The sequence below is a fragment of the Armigeres subalbatus genome, chromosome 2, assembly GCF_024139115.2.
Source record: "Armigeres subalbatus isolate Guangzhou_Male chromosome 2, GZ_Asu_2, whole genome shotgun sequence".
Lineage (NCBI taxonomy): Eukaryota > Metazoa > Arthropoda > Insecta > Diptera > Culicidae > Armigeres > Armigeres subalbatus.
This window is the reverse complement of record NC_085140.1, coordinates 429,989,973-430,009,818: the sequence shown is the minus strand read 5'-3', so window position 1 is coordinate 430,009,818 and position 19,846 is coordinate 429,989,973. Positions and strand designations below refer to the sequence as shown.

At 38.0% G+C, this 19,846-nt stretch overlaps 1 protein-coding gene across 2 annotated transcripts in view; it reads right to left on the bottom strand.

Moving 5' to 3' along the window:
- LOC134213555 (lysosomal alpha-mannosidase-like) overlaps window positions 1-4,419 on the bottom strand; it is a 50,654-nt gene extending 46,235 nt beyond the window's left edge. The window contains exon 1 of one of the 2 annotated variants that reach the window (XM_062692706.1): window positions 3,933-4,419. In XM_062692706.1, coding sequence (XP_062548690.1) covers window positions 3,933-4,121 — 189 coding nt within the window. In that variant the 5' untranslated portion in view covers window positions 4,122-4,419. The remainder of the gene's footprint in view (window positions 1-3,932) is intronic. The other variant, XM_062692705.1, reaches the window with a different exon arrangement.
- Between the last annotated feature and the right edge of the window lie 15,427 nt (window positions 4,420-19,846).

Here is a 19,846-nt window from a genome sequence, read left to right as displayed (position 1 = left end):
CGCCCAAAACCGATAATCGCTTCTTTTCTCCTCCTCTTATATCCAGTTCAGTGGATCTCGTCACCCACTCAGCACCCAAATGATTTCATCGCACCTGGTGCGCGGGTGCGCCTCACGCACATATCGCCTGCCCCATGCGCGTCAATATAAAATGACCGTTAAAACTCGCGAATAAACTTTACAATTATTTACCCTATTTTCCCGCAATCATAATTCTAAATTATTTATTATTTGTTACCCGCCGGTAACACCACAAAACCTTCTCAGAAAAGCAAAAACGTAAAAATTTGAAAAGATTTCAAAAATTTGTTTAGTGGAAGCTAGATAACAAATGTGAGCATGTTTTGAGATACTAATAGACCACATATATGCATGTATGTGTGCGTATGTGTGCAAATTCCAAAATTTACTACCATATAAATCTCGCTCATTTTTAAGGTATTAAACATCATTAGTTTTACAAAATTAGGCAGCCATAAGGCAAAATATATGTTATTATTGAACGCTATTGAGTTTCGTTCAGATCAATGACTGTTTAAGTTAGTTCTGGATTAATTAATATCAAGGTCTCTGGAAATTACGAGTATACATGCTGCCAGCGTTACGATAGTATCTAACCAACCATGTTACCACATGTTACAATAGCTATTCAATCCGACGAGCGCCTGATAGATAGTCAACCTGACGTACAGTGCGGAATCATTCGTTTTGTTGTCACTCATCCCATGGAATCCGCCTTTTGGTAGGCAATTAATTTGTCTTTTACACTTTCAATCGCCGTGGGAGGTTGAGTAGTTTTATCTCGTTTTAAATAGGGGTAATGACGGCTTTGGCATGTTTTGTTCTATTATTGGCAGGGTTTTTTTATGACTGATTATGCTCAAATTTGGCCCAAACATTCTTTGCATATCAAAGAATATTGTGGCCAAATTTCATAAAATTCGGTCGACAAAAACCCCCCTGCCAATAATAGAACAAAACCTGCCGTCTGTTCCCCTACTGGAGTCTGAAAATATTTCCTTTTAATTAAGGAAGGGTCGAAATCTCACTGTAGGTGGATTAATCTGTGGTTTTTTTTTTAAAGAAACCTGATTTTATTACTGATCACAGACATTTTGATGTAATGTGATGTAAGGTGCCATCAGATGGTGCAATACGGTGATCAACGTAGCATTTCTGGCAATGAAAATGAACATTAAACCATTTCATACAAAAGAACTAGAAATATTAGCAAACACCTTTTTACATAGCTGGTACCAAACCATAAAATCCACCTGATACCATTTTTAAGAAACCCTTCCTGGGAAATTTCTTTCCTCGGAAATCTGAAGAATCCATTTTTGAGAGCTCCGCCACCAGCGATGCTTTCTGCAGGAACTCTGGGGAACTACTCTTCCAAGCAGTGGCGTAGCCACGGGGGTGGTTTTGGGCATAACCCCCCCCCCCAGAGACAGCATTTTTAGAAGAAATTTTTTTTTCGAAAAAAAAAGTGTTCAGAAAACCCCCCCCAGACCAATTTTTTGGCTACACCACTAGTTCCAAGCATTCTGGAGAATTCCCACTCCCACTGGATTTTGAGGAATTGCTCCTTCAAGAATTGTGGAGACTTTTTCTTGAATTCTGAGCAAATCCTCTCCCAGGAATTCTGGGAAACTGAATGTCCAATCATTCTGGGTTCTTCCATCTCCATGAATTCTGGGGAATTCCTTCTTCAGGAATTCTAAGGATTTCAGAAGCTCGAGAAATTTCATCCTACAAGAATTCGTTCTACAAAAACTCTTCGGAATTATCATTCAAAAATGTTGGGGAATTACCCCTCCAAAAGGTCAGGGCATTTCCTCTTGCTGGAATTTTGAGAAATCCATTCTCCAAAGATTAAGAGGAATTCCTCCTTCAGGAATTTTTAAAAAAATAATTGCTTCCTCACGAATTATAAGGAAATCTTCTCCTATGAATAATAGGAAATTCCTTCGAAATGGCTTCTGAAAAGTTCCTTCTACAAGAATTGATTTAAAATTCCCATCTAAGAATTTTATTCTCTCAGATGCTCAATTCACTCCAAGAATTCCTTATTTAGGAGATTTAGGGATTTCCTTATCCAGAAGCTCTAAGCAATGAATAATCCGTGCCTTAGAATTTCTGGATGAAAAAGTCCTGTTAAGTTTGCTTCATCAGTTCTAATCTGATTTTTTTTGAAAGTTGTCGTGTCACAGATTAGTGTCCATTAAGCACTTTCACAGTTATTAATTGCGTGGTCTCCAGGGCGAGGTGAATTCTCCATTTTTGGATTCCTGTGTCATAAAACTAACACGATTATGCTCATAGGAAAGTACAAAAAAAAAACCTACGCCGTACCATGAATTGAATCCAGTCACATTCTGCATGGCCTTGCTTTGTAGCCGCCAGGCTAAGGAAGGCATAATTCAGAATTTTTGCTAGTATTCTCACTAGGAATTACACACCCTCCTGGGCGAACTATCGAAGAATTTTTGATGGAAAATATTTTTCTCATGGTATTCCTGAAGTGCATGAGAAATGCAAATATTTAAAGGAGGTATTCTTCATCATTCACCGACGAAATGCTTGAAGGATAATTTTGAATCGCACGGCTAAGAAAGGCCCTCAATAAGTAGCATGCTTCCCCAAAAATAAAACGAATCATCAGAGTTTCCAAAAAATTAAGGATGCAAGAAAAAAAATCAGTATTGCCTCAAATTCATCTTTATGCTCTAAAGATTTTTTCAGCCCGAATGATTACTAAGAATTATTGATAGTTGGGAAAGCGAAAAATTCGAATTTTTCAAGCAGATTTACTAAAAAAAATTGCAACCGCCTCGAAATTTGAAATCCTATAAATAGCCAGTCACTTTTAATTGATCTGATTGGTTTTATGTTCCCTGGCTGTTCAAATCAAGGTGAATACAAACAGGTGTAGCAGTATGCCAATTACATGATTCAGCCATCTTGGATTTTTATATGGGGCAGCCACCGAGTTTGTTTATGTTTTGCACTGAAAATGATTTTTTCACCCCCGCGCTAGTCTCTCCCATCTACTGTCGAAGTGAGTGAACCCTGATATAAGAACCCTGGTTCAAATATAGGTTATTATTAAGGTCACTCCTGACGGAATCCAATTTTCAAAGTACTCGCGTTTTCAAGGGCACACCTTTCGATACGGAAGCAACGCACAACTGTCATTTTTATTTTTTTACGCATGCTGCGACGCAGCAAAGCTGAAAAAATAAAAATGACAGTTGTGCGTTGCTTTCGAACCGAATGGTGTGCCCTTGAAAACGCGAGTACTTTGAAAATTGGATTCCATCAGGTGTGACCTTAAAGATTTGTATTGTTTACTCAAATGCAGCGGTGTATTGTTGACTCTAATGCAGAACATCAATGATCACTACTGGGAATAGTATGATTGACACAACTGCGTTTTGCACTGTTGTGATATAGTGCTGTGCATCTGGTTTTCTATTTCAAAAGAAATATTTTATCTCCTCGAAAGAAAACTAATAATCGTATAGAGAGTTAAACATGGTATAAGCCTCAACAAAAAAAATCTTTCTGTTAGACGAGTTAGTATTGTTCAATTAAATTCCACTAATGGATCTTGTAGACAAGTCGACCAGAGTAAGAGACATTAAAGTACTTAAATCTTACTGTTAAGGTTGAATGCTATAATTAGGTAGTTAACTTAAATGATTTGGTACTAAATGATCTTACATGTAAAGATATTACCTTGCTTTTTTGGCTTTCTTAGAATATTATGTTATAATAAAGAGTAAGATTTCAAAGGTAGGGTTCACTATCAGCCAAATCAATAAATAAAACCTAGGCAAGTAACGAAATCTGCAAAGCCACAAATCTTGTAAGCAATTGATTGCAGTTTTTATACCTGCTTGAGAGTCCACCGTCTCCCCCATCCTTACCTCATATCCACACTTCCCATCTGTGAATGCTTCCGAATACTCCTGATAATCGCCGCGTTGATCCCTTCGATAGAACCCGTTCCCATTGCGCCATCGCTGTTGCCTTCGCGGACTCGCCAAACCACTATCCACAAGGCAAGCGATCACCACAACCACCGCAAGGATCACCAGCCTGGCTGAAACGATCATTGCTTATCGAATGATCGTCTTCACTTATATTCTTGTAAATAACCAACTCAGAACATTGCACTCTGCAATCACACAAATATTCCAGAAGTATGGCCACAAAATTGATAATGATCAATGGGGGATTAACAGAATGGAAATTAGTAACACAATCAGAACAGTATCACACTAAAGTAGCACAAAATTGATAAAGATTACACTGAACCGGACGTAGAAGATAGAAATGGATTCCGAAGAAGACCCGCGAAAGTAGAACCGTCGGAAGCGAACAGTCACTGGCGACTGATTCGAGCAGACCCGGCCGGTGCGCTTTTTTCCATTCACGACGATCGCAGACAGCGCTGCGTGCTCTCGCCGCTCTTGGCTCTCCAATGAGCCGTGATTTTCAGCAATTCAGCACGAACGATTAATGCTCGATCGATAACGTTCAAGCGTGTTGTCGTTAAATTGCATGCGGTGCAAAGCAAATGGGAAGGTGATATGCTGCCCGGTGTTTTAGTTATTTGTTTACAATTGCTTGAGCATGCTTGAAAATAATCACCAATATTATTGGAAAATTCGCCCTATGATCTATTTACTGGTGTTACAACATTGGAAAACATCTTCAGAAGAGGTACTTCATTCTTATCAACTGTAATCAACCTTTAGCCTGTTTGCAAAGAAAAGGCTTCGATCGATCCCATTTTGAACGATTACTTCAAGTGCTGTTGACCGCACAGATAAGATGTTCCCCATGATGAGGCGATTTGAAAAAAATCGTAAACAATCATCACAATTTGCCAAGAGCAAATTTCCTTTCGGATGTGATTTGATCATCAGCTTGAGCTCGGCCTCAATCTCGGCTCATAACTATTATTGTTTGTCCATTTTCTCACGTTTCCTTTTCAAATTGGTCACCACACCGATAACAGGCGCTGGCTGTACCTAATGCTTGTTATGATATTTAATTTGTTTCATTTCACTTCTAGACCAACATTTGAAAAGGGCGTAACAGCCAAAATTTATTCCTTCTGATTCTTTGTCCACATATATGGCTTTATATGTAGACGAAGAATCAGAAGGAATAAATTTTGGCTGTTACGCCCTTTTCAAATGTTGGTCTAGACTTTCGTTCAAAAGCGCTTCGAGACAGATCATGCGTGCCGGTGAGATTCAAGTTCACTCGGTTCTGTTGAACTCGCGTGAAGAATACGTAATCCGCCGTGAGGTGAAGTGGAAAGTAAAAAAAATGTTGTCCACTATGGCGAGGTCTTTTCCCCCCTGGACTGTGATTACGTATTCGCGGATTTACCGAGCTCACTCCCAATTGAAATAGAAATTATCTTCACTCGTGCCATGTCCATGTGCGCCTCAATTTGCCTTCCATTGATATGCAGAGAATGTATAAAACGCACACAATGTAGGAACAGCACACTCGTACGAGAGAAGCGGGCGGGTCTTCGCGCTTTTGATCGCGTTGTTTGTAAAGTTGATGGAGATGATGAAGATGGGATGGGATAAAATTAGGAGCGAAACAATGCTGTTATTAAAATGCTTTTATTAAAACTGTTTTCGGATGCAACAACTTATTTATGTTGATTTCTGCAAGCTACTGTACCGGTGTCAGTTTGTTATAAAGAAACTTGTAAACTTGATTTTGATAAATTTCACGCTAATGAAGGAAACACACATGAAGTCAGTACTTTTTTTGCTCTTTATTCGTTAAACCCTAGCAGATGTACTGATCTAATAAGAGATTAACATTTTTAAATTATGTAATGTTTTTTCACCCTGATGATGCTAATTCGGTAACGGAAATTCGAAATATCCAATTTGGTATAATAGACAGATAAAAAATTTAAGGAATCGCAAACAAAAATTACATAAAAATTACAAACTAGATAATTCGAATGAAAATTTGGAAAAATATTTAGACATCTGCGATCAATTAAAACTAGCAATTGATGTAGCATTTGAAGAGTATAATACGAAAACAGAAAACGAAATAAAGTCATGCCCAAAGAACTTCTTCAATTACGTAAAATCAAAATTAAAATCAGACAATTTTCCCTCATCTATGTATCTAGATGAACGCGCCGGTAATTCCTCGGAAGACATCTGTAATCTCTTTGGAGATTTCTTCCAAGAAATATACACCACCTTTTCGGAACAAGATCGCGACCTTGAATTTTTTGCACCTGTCCCAGAATTTGCTGGGGATATTGGTGTTAATCAGATCATGGTAAACGATATTCTAAACGCTTTAAAAAACATAGATGCATCTAAAGGCTCTGGCCCTGACGGCATTCCACCGGTATTTTTGAAGAGTCTGGCTAAAGAGCTGACGGCACCTTTATTTTGGCTCTTCAGATTGTCACTGGAATCCGGAAGTTTTCCCAGGGTATGGAAAAGCTCTTACCTTGTGCCCATCTTCAAATCGGGCAAAAAATCGGACATTCGTAATTACCGTGGAATAGCCATTATCTCTTGCATTCCCAAACTTTTTAAATCTATTATTAATGAAAAATTATTTTCACAACTTAAAAACAGAATTACAAATAAACAGCACGGATTTTTTAAAGGTCGTTAAACCGCTACAAATTTAATAGAATTCATTGATTATACTCTTCATGCGATGGATAATGGTAACTACGTGGAAGCTCTGTACACTGACTTTAGCAAGGCGTTTGATCGCATTGACATTCCATTGTTACCCTTCAAATTGCAATAAATTGGAATTGAGCCAGGACTCCTTAGATGGCTTGAATCTTACCTCACAGACCGGCAACAAATAATTAAATTTAATAGAAAGAAATCCAATCCCATTCAAGTCACTTGAGCAGTTCCACAAGGCTCCCATCTTGGCCCTCTTTTATTTATATTGTATGTAAATGAAGTTTCCCTCATTCTCAAAAATATAAAGCTTTTAATTTATGCCGATGACATAAAGTTATTTGAGGAAATAAAAAATGAAGGCGACATTATCGTATTTCAGAATGAAATACAGATGTTTTATACATGGTGCAGAAAAAGCCTATTGCAAGTAAATGTAAAGAAATGCAACATCATATCATTCAGCAGAAAAAGAACAACACCAAATACACAAATTGTACTAGGAAACAAAACTGTAGAAAGATGTGAAAGAGTTAGGGATTTAGGAGTGATTTTAGATTCAAAACTAACTCTTGTTGATCACTATAACACAATCATTCACAAAGCTAATAATATGCTAGGCTTTATCAAGCGCTTCTGTTTCAATTTTCAGGATCCCTACACAATCAAAACACTATATATTTACGATCACTATATATGTACGATCCATACTGGAGTATTGTAGCATTGTATGGTCGCCTTACTTAACCTCACATGAAGAAAGAATAGAATCAGTACAAAAACAATTTCTACTATACGCTCTTCGTAAATTAGGTTGGACGTCATTTCCTCTTCCATCTTATGAATCACGTTGCATGCTTATAAACATACAAACATTGAAACAGCGTCGAGAGTTTGGAACGGTTTCATTTGTTAACGATATAGTATCTCAACGTGTTGACTCAACTGAAATTTTGTCGAAATTAAATTTTTACTTACCTTCTTGGCTACTTCGACATAGGACTTTATTTTTCACTAACCACCGCCGAACAAATTACGCCAAATTTGGACCTCTTAACCGAATGATGGCTGTTTATAATCAACACTGCGAAGCTATTGACTTAACAATGTCTCGGCATAACATTAAACAATATTTTCAAAACACGAACATAAGGAATTCAACAATTTAAATTCATAATTACAAACAACTTTAGCAAAAAAAAATATTTTTTTTAATGTTTTTTATTGTATTTCATAATCTACTACAGCATTACGAAAGAAAAAAAAACATGTATATGTATTTGTACTAGTCTTCGTCGGTTGACGAAATAAATAAATAGAAATTAGTAAATCACAAAAGACAATAATTTCAAAATCGTTAATAAGGCTGGCGCTGGATGCATTAGTTTACGTTTAGTTTGACAAAAAAATCATCCATGAAATTCTCCGAAAATTATCTTGAACAATTCTACAAGGAACTGTTCAGGAAATAAGATCAGGAATTGTATAATGCAAATTCCAAGAATTGCTTCGTTATATCCTCTAAAAACTCCTTAAAGAATTTTCGAAAGAAGTTCTCTAGGAAATTGTTCCTGAGATTTCACCACGAACTCCTCCGGAGATTGCCCCAGAAGTTCTTCCGGAATCCCTTTGGAGATTTCCCCAACATTCGATCCCGAAGTTAAGATTAAAAATCCTCTGGAGGTTTCTCTGAAAACTCCTTCAGGAATTTCTCCAAAACCTTGTCAAATTCCGGGTTCCCCGGTCGCATGAGACAAAATTTAATAAAACCAAAATCGACTTTCGTTGGTGTATTGGCCTGTCCTCGACAGCCAATCGATCAGGTTCGCGGCTTAGCACATCAAAGTTCTACGAACAAGTTAATCCCGGAAACACCCAGAAATGCCGAACTTTACAAAAAATGGCAATCATGATCCAAATTTATTATATTTAACTCCCTTTTAACCCCATTTACACTTAAATCTAAGATTCTACTTATCCGAATGTTGTTCCTAATCCTAGTGTGTTGGCGTGTGTGTCCGTGTGCCTAGTGTATCCGGTCCGCAGGGCATACCACAAAGCTTGCAACAGGACGACCAGGCTGCGCTTAACACACGCCGCCTTCCCGCCATCTCACATTACGTGCATGAATGCTAATAGGCCTATTATTTGGGATCGAAAGGGAATTTTACCAGTTTTGTCCAGATTCACTTTTGTTATCTATTGTTACAGGGCTCACCGATCTCAAATTATCTCCTCCTTCACTCCTCCATTAACATGATGGTTTTATGCCAGCGAATAATATCTGCATGCTATTCAAATGATTAATATTATTTCACTAACATACAAAGTGCATAGTCCTTTTTTACGAACCTTGCTGTTGTACTATTGGGCTCGCGCCGGCAATTCCCACAATCAGTAATTTGATCTCAATCTTAATCAGCACAGTGAACACTACGTGTTTAAGAAAAATCGACGATAGTAACACGGGTTGTCTGTAACGACTTTTTCACTGCTAACGTGAGACCAGTGGTTCTATCTCCGTTGGTACCTTTTTTATCTGCCGCAGCATCAAAGACGAAATCCACCACTAGAGAGCAGGTACGCTTTTCGGTTACTCTATCGCGAGAAAGAGTGATCTGGACTGGTCAATTTCAATAGATCGGCCTGTTAGTCGTTTTCGTCTCTTTCGAGTGCCCAGTAATCGGTTATGGAGAGTTAGAAATGTACTCTCTTAGGCCATCTAGTGTGCTCGGACTAGTATGCGCACACGATCAGTTGATGATTGGCGACAACTGATCATTTAAAGATGATATTGTATTGTTGTTCTGTTGTGAGTATACTGAAATACAAGTGCAGTAGCCACAACATTCGTTTTGGTCTGGGGGGCTAATAACCATTCCAAGGCAGCGTAACTAAACTCTGTCGTTAGCTGTGTTTGGAGTAGGTCACAACTTCTCCCAGATGACCCTCTGAAGGATCCATAAGGAATTCCTCCTAGTAGGAAGTTTAAAAACCGGCTTCGTTGAAGGCCTCTCGACGATGGACCAGATCTTTTTTGTAGGCAAATACTTCAAAAAGGCTGTGAATATCAGGTCTCAACGCACTACCTGTTTATCGATTTTAAGGACGCATACGAAAGTATAGATAGATCTATGTCAAATCATGCGCGAAAACAGATTTCCCGGGATGTTTTTTTCAACTGGTTTATTTAATAAAAGATCAGGCGCATTATACAAAATCTTCTCGGAGCCGATATTTCATTCATATTTTTACATAGTAAAACATAGAAAAAATCATTTATTTCTTACTTTTGCGAGAGCTTTTCATTGGGAGATGATGCTCCGTCTATCCAGATTTAGCAAATTGTGCCCGACGCTGGCTCGCCACTAACTTCCGAGTTTGTGCCTCCATCGCAGTGTTGAATTCGGTTACCAACTGTTTAGCATTTGGTATACCACATGTACGATAAATAGCCTCGTCATCGATTCTCGCATGTTGTTGTTCCGGTGTCTGATTTTCCTGGTCCAGCGTTCCTCTCGAGTATTTCTTCTTTCACGAATTGAATAATTTCATAAACTATTGGATCCGGCTTCTGGTGTTGGTCTATGTTTCTAACTATTCCCGCATATGATTTCTGCTGACTCTGATTCAATCTTTCTGGACAGGAATTCTTCCGGTGTCCTTCCGATTGACACACAAAGCACTTGTTTTTTAGTCCATCATAGAAAACCTTTCCTTTCCTGTTGCATACCTCAATCGATGACGGAATATCATCTTCAAGGTCAATATATACACCTCTGACGGCCGTATACAAGTGATTGAGACCCAAGCATGCAGAGAACTTTTCACGCATGATTCGATCCACTTTTTCATATTTTCCAAATACCGAGACAGTTCTTTGTCAGTGCTTTCCGGATGGAGATCAAACACCCGGACATAGTGTACATTTTGGCCTGCAACCGTCATACACACTTCAATCGATTTTCCGTCACCGTATACGAACTTTTTGGTTGGCGCGTTTTTGACCATTGACTCCGTCATTGCCTCCTTCGTTTTGTACTGTATACAAATACTTCGGTTCTCCGTCATTTTATACACTGTTTCGACGTATGCAACATCACCATCCAATTGTTCGACAAAATTTCCAATTTCGCTCCACGAAGGGTGCGGAAAATTGGCAGGAAAGCAAAATTGCACGGTACAGGCCGGACTCGATTATCCGGAGTGTTGAAAAAAAATTTCACTCCGGATAATCGAGCCATTTTTTGTTGTTGCTATAAATTTAACTTTTGCTCAAATAATCTTTATTTTGGTTAGGTATATAACATCTAAAAAAATATCCCGCTGGTCCGTTCATGGATTCTGACTCTCGTTAGAGGTCAGCGCCGATCCGAAAATCGTCGGCGGCAACGTTTGTCATAATTTTCGTTGGCGATAACTTGGCGATTTTTTTATTTCGTCTGTAACGTAAAGTTTTTTTTTCAGGATATTTTAAGACATTAACGGGAGAAACCTTTTAATTTCCCCGGAAAAATCTAATGAGCTGTCCCAGGAGATTCTTCCAAGTTTTTCGAATTTTCAACAGGAATTGCGCTAAAGTTTTCACGGGAATTTCTTTGAAATTTTCACGGGCAATTGCTTAGGAGTTAGCCTATGCCACCAGGCATGCATGCTTCGAATTTAACAGAAATTCCTTGTGATTTTTCTAATAATTCACAAAAACTGTTTTCAACGAAATTTCAACTGGATTTTTTACAAAATTTCTTTGGATTTCTACGTGAAATTCCTTATGTTGTCTATTAGTAATTTTTCGGAAATTCTACGAGAACATTTTCAAAGGACGTAGGGTCATTTAGTTGAAAGTCATTTGACCGAATACCACACGGCCGAATAATACGTTAAGTCGAAAGCTATCTAGCCGAATTCCATTTGTCCGATACGGTTATTATGTGGAAAATGGTTTGGCGGTACGACCAAATTAGTCATTTTGGCGAAAAATTCGTATGCCTTAACAGGTCGTTTGATCGAATAGGCCTTGCCATCGAAAATTCCATTTGACCGAACGGTAGTTTAGCAGGAAGGGCAATTTGGCCGAAAACGTTATTCTATTAATTTCGACTCTAGTTCAATGATTCTGAGATGGCTTTTCAGTCTTGACAAAATCAAAAGACTGTTATTTAATCTTGTCCAAGATTAAATAACAGTGTTTTGATTTTGTCAAGACTGAAAAGCGAAAACGTTATTCGGCTGATCGGATTATACGGCGAAAAACGTCGACCCGTTCAGCCAAACGTCACTTTCGAGCATTTCGCCATGTCGGAGCAAACGTCTTTTTCGGCCAAATTATCAGTTTGTCCGTATGATCTTCACCCGTACGTCACAAACCGTTTTCGACCTTATGTCACCTCGTCCGGCCAAAGAGCATTTTCGGTCGAACGATTTTTTTTCGGCAGCTCGGGCAAACAACACCATATGTTCATTTCGGCCAATTGGCCCTTTTCTACCAAACGACCATCTAGGCCTTTTTGGCTAAATAACCTATTCGATTAAACGACTTTTCAGTAAAATGACCTTTTCGGCCGAACGACATTATCGGCCATATGTCTATTTCGGCCATATAATTTTATGCCAGTCGAATTTCGGATTAATGACATATTCAGCCAAACAACAAACGGCCCTTTCCCGTCAAAACATTTGAATTCAACGTGAAATTCTGTGGATTTCAACAGGAAATCCATGAAAATTTACGCAGGTAATTCTTCGAGATTCCCAAAGGAAATTCTTTATAATTTACCCGGGAAATTTCTGGAATTTGCATTGTTAGAGGCGTCAATCGTCTAAGCGTATTTGCAAGCCATGGAGTGTGAGTTTGATTCCCGCCTTAGTAAGAAAAAAACATTTCGTGTTCACTAGGTGCTGTGTGAATGTCCTGTCCGTTGTCTAAAGCTAAGTGTTAAGTATTCAGCCTGTGTGAGCTCTGGTCAAAGAAGGTGAAAAGCTTTTTCGATTTTTGAACGAAGGAATTTTTAAGAAAAATAGCCTTTTCACGAGAAATCCTCTGGAGCTTCATAGGGATTGCCATAAACTGTCGGCGGCGATGACGCACACCTTTAACCACAGTGTCGTCCTCCGGAAAATCATGAGGATCCCAAAAAATGAAAACTTCTAAATTGTATCTCTAAGCACCAAGATTTTTCGGATGGATTTGTTTTTGTATTATGAGTAAGCACTTAATGTTTACATGCTTTGGCTTTCCGAAAATTCCGGCACATCCGTGAAATGTATAAAAAAATATATGAATTTCATTGCATAGCACCATTTGACATTCTAACAACGGAATTTATTTCATTTGATTTATTCGAACTAAGGCCTCTGCAGTACATAAAATTCGTCTACATTCAGCTCGGTCAGTATTTGCTCGTCGCCAACTTTGTAGTCCACGGAGGGATCTCAAATCGAACCACCTTGCTCTCTGCGCATCTCGCCTTCTTGTCCCCTGCGGATCCCTATCAGGAACCATTTTCACCGGGTTATTGTCCGACGAGTGATTCTTTAGCAAATGAAAATATTTATCTCATAATTAAGGGAAGATCCATTAATTACGTAACGCAAATAATGGCTAACCAAAGAATACTGCACTGTATGTTGCCTATACGAAACAAAATCATTAAGTTGCACATTTTTTACCATGTAACTTCAATGCGTTTTTCAAAACTCAATTGTTTGTTTAAATTAAGTTACAAATAAGTTAAGTGTATCATTATGTTTGACCTAGCATTGTTCAACGTTTTGAGAATTCACAATTTATTCCTATGATGGTACAATCAAGTAACAGGAAACCCGAGTAACAAAACTTCATAATCGTTTGGTTTTTATCGTAATTCAACATGCACTCCCTTCGATTAGTTTAATGGTACTGCGGTAGAGTGAAGGACTGTCAATCACAGGATCCATAAATCGAATCGAGTCTAATATTTTTCTTTTGTTTTATACATTATTAATGTGTATCCAGTCTAATATTTTTATTTTATTGTTTTGCGCTGTATTATTTTGTAATATTATTGCAATTTTACTGCAATCGAAGGATGTTTCCGTATGATCCACCCCTTGCGCTTTTTAGATCGCAAGAGAGTTATATTTGATGGCACACACACAGGAAAATCGTTTTGTTTTTAACTAAGCATAATTTTTGATATATGAAATGTATTGTGACTAGCATTGTAAAAGTTTATACTGGTTTTAGTTTTTGCCATTAAAATGTCAAAAGATGTAAAATATGCTCATTACGGCTCTCAGGTGTTGTACATAGTTTTCATCGAGCGGTCGTGTCCTAACCCCCGACCTTATCTTCCATGATGCGCTTTTTCAATCACTGGAGACACGATTGAAAGTTAGTTTGACGAACAAACGATTTGTCCCCTCCCAACTATACGCCATATAAACACCAATCAATCCATTATTTTGTAATTTGTGAATATCCATCAGGAAATTTTAGTGTAACTGTATTTTTTGGGCTGTAAACGTTACCTAATTGTTTAACCATTGCAAAAAGAAACACTGAACCTATACAATAATTTTAATTTTTAAACATTGTTTAGTAATTTTTTTTAAATTTTTTTGCCGAATTTCGTGATTCAACAAATTAATTACATTTGAAGTCACTAAATAACGTCATCAAAAAATTGTTATCATGCTGAATGCCATATTGTACGATTTATAAATCTACTCTTCCGCTTAATTTTGGCCGCAACGAAAAATAAGCGCCAGATGTCGCCTAAGAAAGCCATACCTCCATAAAAAAAGCTGCTTCGATATTTTTGAAAATTTGATCGCCACGTGGTGGATTCTGGCGGGAATGCTTTGATAGTACGAGTTTTTTGTACCGCGGATAAATTTTACACATCTATGAGAGCATTGGAAAATGATCACGAAAGTTGTCATTTTGTTGCAAAGCACAATATCGATTTTGAGGGAAAAACTTTTCAAAACATAACAAATTTATAACAAAAAAACAGTATGCCTTAACGATTTAAATTCATTTTTTGGTATTGAACATCCATTCAAAGAGCAGATGAGAATGAAATACCTTACCGCTATAATCCTGATGCCATCAATATAGATAAAATGTTGAATATGTTACCTTCATGGGAATACCCAACTATGCCACCGCTCATCAGTTTGATTAGTGCTTGGGAATGAGATCCTGATAAATCGTATATACCGCAATCGTCGCCATTGAGGTGAACTTATATTTATCTTAAAACGTCAGATAACTCACACAGTTAGCTCCAATAAATTAGCGAGGGTGTTAAATTTTAGGTTTTTTATACAAGTTTTTGTAGGAAATCCCAAAAACTCTGAAAATTGACGTGGAGTTTCTTCAAAAACCTCACCTCCCTCAGATATCCTTTTGGAAGTTCAACTGAAAAAATATCTTCTATTTTTCATTGAAATTTTTCTATGGATTTCTTCAAAAACTGGATAAGAAATTACTTCCAAATTTTTTTTCAGAAATTCTTCCAACTTTTTTTACGGCAATTCATCTAGAAATTCCACTGGGTAAGTGAGAGTGTGTACAGTTATACAACAAGACCACACATCGACATGGATGAAATGGACCGCTCTGGAGTGGGATGACGCTAACGAGATTGGCGGAAGACTAGTTCTTCCCAACGAACAATTCAAGCCGCATAAGCTGGTTTTTCAGCTGACGAAGACGATTTTTGGCTGTACAAGCACTTTACACATTTCCGATATTTGTTAGGTTGAGTGCCAGCCGTCAGACGGTGCAATTGAAACTCTCCTCCTTAGTAAGTGATCCTGTTTTTGATAAAGTTAAGCGACACTTTCCTGGACAATAGAGTCCCAGCCGGTTATCTACAGAGATCGACGCCATCTAGCCGCTTCAATTATTATTTATGTCTGACTCGTGCTGCTCGGTAAGTACACCTCGATCGTAAGCGGCCAATCATTGACCATACGGAACATCCGTCGAACGACGCGGCAGCAGACTAAATTTATTTACCTCATCGGCTGATCATCGGCGGTTATTCCGCGACAGCCAAACACACGCTGCCCATCAGCGGCCATACGGAACAATTCGCCGTTTGTTCTGATAGTAGAAGCTGGACAACAGACGCCCTCGTGACGTTAAAAGCCCTTCCTTCCGGAAGCTTTTCTTTTCAGGTGATCCGTTCCACGACGCATATTTCGCAGAGGCCCTGCTGTTTGTCTATGTGCCGCCCGCACCGACGCGACAGAGCAACCACATTCACCCACAACCCCCTCAACCTGTGTAATCGAACGTGAGTATAAAAATTGCATAGAAACTAACTCCTAAATCTGCTTTAACAAGGTCCGAAAACCTACCCACTTTTCTCTAAAAACGACCCTAGAACTCGAGAACCAAAAGAGTCCACCTCGTTGGCTGCTGTTGGCCAGATATATTCGGTGGCGTGGACAATTGGTATAGGTGTTTGAAGGGTATAGAGAAAAAAAGTCGACTATCCATCTTCAGAAACTGCCATGTGTCATCATAAAAAAATTGACGGAATGTTGTTACTTGTCATAAGACGAGTTTGTACAGCTCCATTTAATTCCACTACTTTATAATAGTAGTGGAACTAAATGGAATTGTCCAAACTAGACAAGTAAATACATTCCACTGAAAGCTTAACATAATTTTCGCATCGGAATGTTGTTGTTGAAGTTTGTAATTTAAAAAATATTATCTTTTTTTTCGATTGACTGAGGGCCACCAAATTTCAATTTTTTTCAACACCATCTTTTTCTGTTTTTTACCTTCTTCGTACACCAAGGTGTAACGAAAAGGCTATATAATATATATAATATATAATATATAGTATATATTCACTTCACTTCCAAGACGATTTTGTGATAAAAGGTCCGGAGACTCATAGTGTTATATACCAATCGACTCAGCTCGACGAATTGAGATGATGTCTGTCTGTGTGTATGTATGAGCGTGTGTGTATGTATGTGCGCAAAATAAAACTCACTCATATTTTAGGCACTTATCTTGATACGCATTCGACGTGGAATCCTGTCCCATTGTTTCCTATTGAAAATTGGCCAGATCGGAGTATGGGATCAAAAGTTATGGCCAAAATACGATTTATATACAAAAAAACACGCTAAGAAATTTTCACTTATTTTTTTAGTATATCTAATGTACGAGAAAGGCACAAATACCGCTAGGTGGATCAATCAGGGTTTTATTTTCCTAATATAATATGTAGACTCATATGATTATGTCGTTTTCCCGAGATAATCATACATTTCTTTTCCATTGGACGCATATTCGAGCATTTCACTTTGCCTTTTCATCATGTTTTACGAGGAGAAAAAATTAATCCTATCGATGTGGATTACTGACGGGAAGTGAAAAACTGTGACAGCATCCAAATCAAAGCATAAAGCGCATGATCGGTCAATACCTATGGCCCTCCTCCATCTCACGGAGATGTCTATCATTTGCTGATTGATTGACCAAAAGGGCAACCCTTCTCTGCGCATAACCGACGCAAACCGGAGATTTGTCATGATGAAGTAGAACTAACCGCGGCGCACCATCAACGGCGGTACGTTCGCTTCTCCAGAGTTGGAATTGCAGCAATGAGAAAGTTCAGTTCTCACTTTCTTGTGAACCATAAGCGCTGCGTGGTGCTGCGTCGCGACTTTGCCCAATAAATTCGTGTCTGATTTGAGCCGGTGGTGGTCCGTGTAGGCAATTTCTCAGCAGCCAGCAGAGCCCAGCAGCTCACCGTCATCGTCTGTCGTAGGTCTGGTCTCGGTCCTCTTATAGGAGCTCTGTTCGCGGTGCACGTGTTTGATAGCTAATTAGTTTGGTCACGTTTTTTTTCTCTTTGCCTCCGGCGAAGTGCAGGGCTTCTACAGGTTTCGACGTCTGTGAAAAATAGGAAATATCACTTTTACTCTACTTGGTAGGGCCCTTCACCGAGCCAGCATGAAGCATGGAAGAAATTGAACCCTATACATGGGCTGTCGTCATCGTTGGTTCATGCGGCCATAAGTCCAATCCAATCGCGGATAAGGTCAGTGTTTCCCAGCTGATGCCTCCGGTTTGAAGGTGAGTGTTGTAAACCAAGCCCCTTTTCTTCGCACCATGCGGTTCCAGAAAACGAGCATTGTTTTTCGTTAAGCTCTACAACCGGCCACAGCGGATGGTGGATTTGATTCGCACGCTCTTTCTTTGCCAACGTCGTCGTCACATCGTTCCGCACATTAATCAATTCGTTTCCAATTTCATCGTCAATTAATTGTGTATATCTTGCACCTTACCGCAAAGTTTTTTTTTGCCTAGTGATTGTTTGATTTGGCGCTCAAACATCAAAATTAAAATATTAATTTTACTCATTTTTAGTTGATCTTTTCTCTTTTGACAATTTTCAGATGTCGATGTTCAAAGCATTACAGTTAAGATGAATAGGTGTTGCAGTATGTTCGTCCAACAGGAAATAAAAAGGAAAAACATTATGACAATTCGGTAGGGGAACGTTTCGGCACTTCATCCCATAGCTCCTATTTCCGTCCAATCAAAAACAAAGCAATGAAAAGGAATTTGATTTGTTTCATATTTTTGATATTTTTTTCACCAGTGAGCACGCGTGTTAGCAAAAAGAAGCAACGAGATTGGTGCTGTATTTCTGTGTTTTGCGATGAGATGAATATATGTTCAGTGAGATGGAAAACGGATCAGTTCCCCTATTTGATAGAATCCATTTTCTATTTATTGTTAAATTTAAAATTGATCAACATCGACTTATGAGTTGAATGGACTTGACATATTGATGACTAAATCTATTATTCCCTGAAAAAAAAAACATTTTTTTTTCTTTATTTTTAGGAGGCAATTGGAAATTTGTAACAATTACTGTTACAATTAAAAGGAATAGTACAAACTCGTCTTACGACAAGTGACAAAACAATTACTCGTTTTATTCAGTGGACCAGATAGAATGTAGTCTATATCATTTGAATGTAGCGCAGATATTCCATTCTAGAGACTAGAAGATTTTCATAAATATTTGTGGCAATTCCTGAATTGCTTCCGTACATTGGAGAGCATCGCAAATACTTTTTTTTTAATTGATCCATGCAAGAGCCATGTGGGAGCAGTACCAATCCAAAGGTTTGCCAAAGTGTGAAATGGAGCTTTTACTGAATGAGTATTTTTTTTAACCATAAACCATGGTCAAATGTATAGATGAATCCAAGTAAAAATAAGAAGAAGACACACGACGGTGTTAACTTTGACAGATCCTACAGCACAGCATATGAAGATCATTCTAAAATGCTTATAATAAATTCTAGACAAATTGTAATTAAAATCTGATTGATGTATGGTACGGAAAAAGTTCTGAACTGTATAATTAATACATTTTTACAATGATATGGAAATGCTAATTTCATCTTCCAAACTAAGACGTACATGTTCATGATAGAATTAGAGGCGAAAGTATTCATGACTGCCGTATCCTAACGGAACTATCAATTCTATACTTTCGCCTCTAATTCGATTATGAACATTAGAGTGATTCAAATTTTGACTTTTTTGCTCCCCTATGCTTAAACGATGGCATTTGCCATTTTAATAATCGTCCTAAATTTTTAGCTAATTTGGATGTAATTTGACTGAGCACAAGCAGTTTGAAGCTTGTATGAAAATTACTATGAAAACAGTAACTTTTGTGAAAAACCGTTCCCCATCATTGCCCATTAAGCTCTAAAAATGTATGAATACGTTAGCAACATAGGAAATTTAACAAGGGAAAATATCGTCGTTGTTGCTAAACGATTTGATGCTGGCAACAAAAGTTATTAGGAAAATACTGAATTGTGGGAAATTTAATTTAACACGTAGAAGAATAACATCAATATCAATAATGAGCATTTCTGTTTTCTTTATAATTTTGCTCACAAAAGTCAGATTGCTTCGCAATAACAACTGACTTTCAGCTTAGGATCTACTGTATGATGGCGATGCGTTTAATATATTCAAATAGATTCTGGACTGCTCCACGAAACGATCATTTACATAAGTGGCAATTCTCATAGTAATTTTCATATAACCTTCAAACGGCACGTGCACAACCAAATTACATCCAAATCAG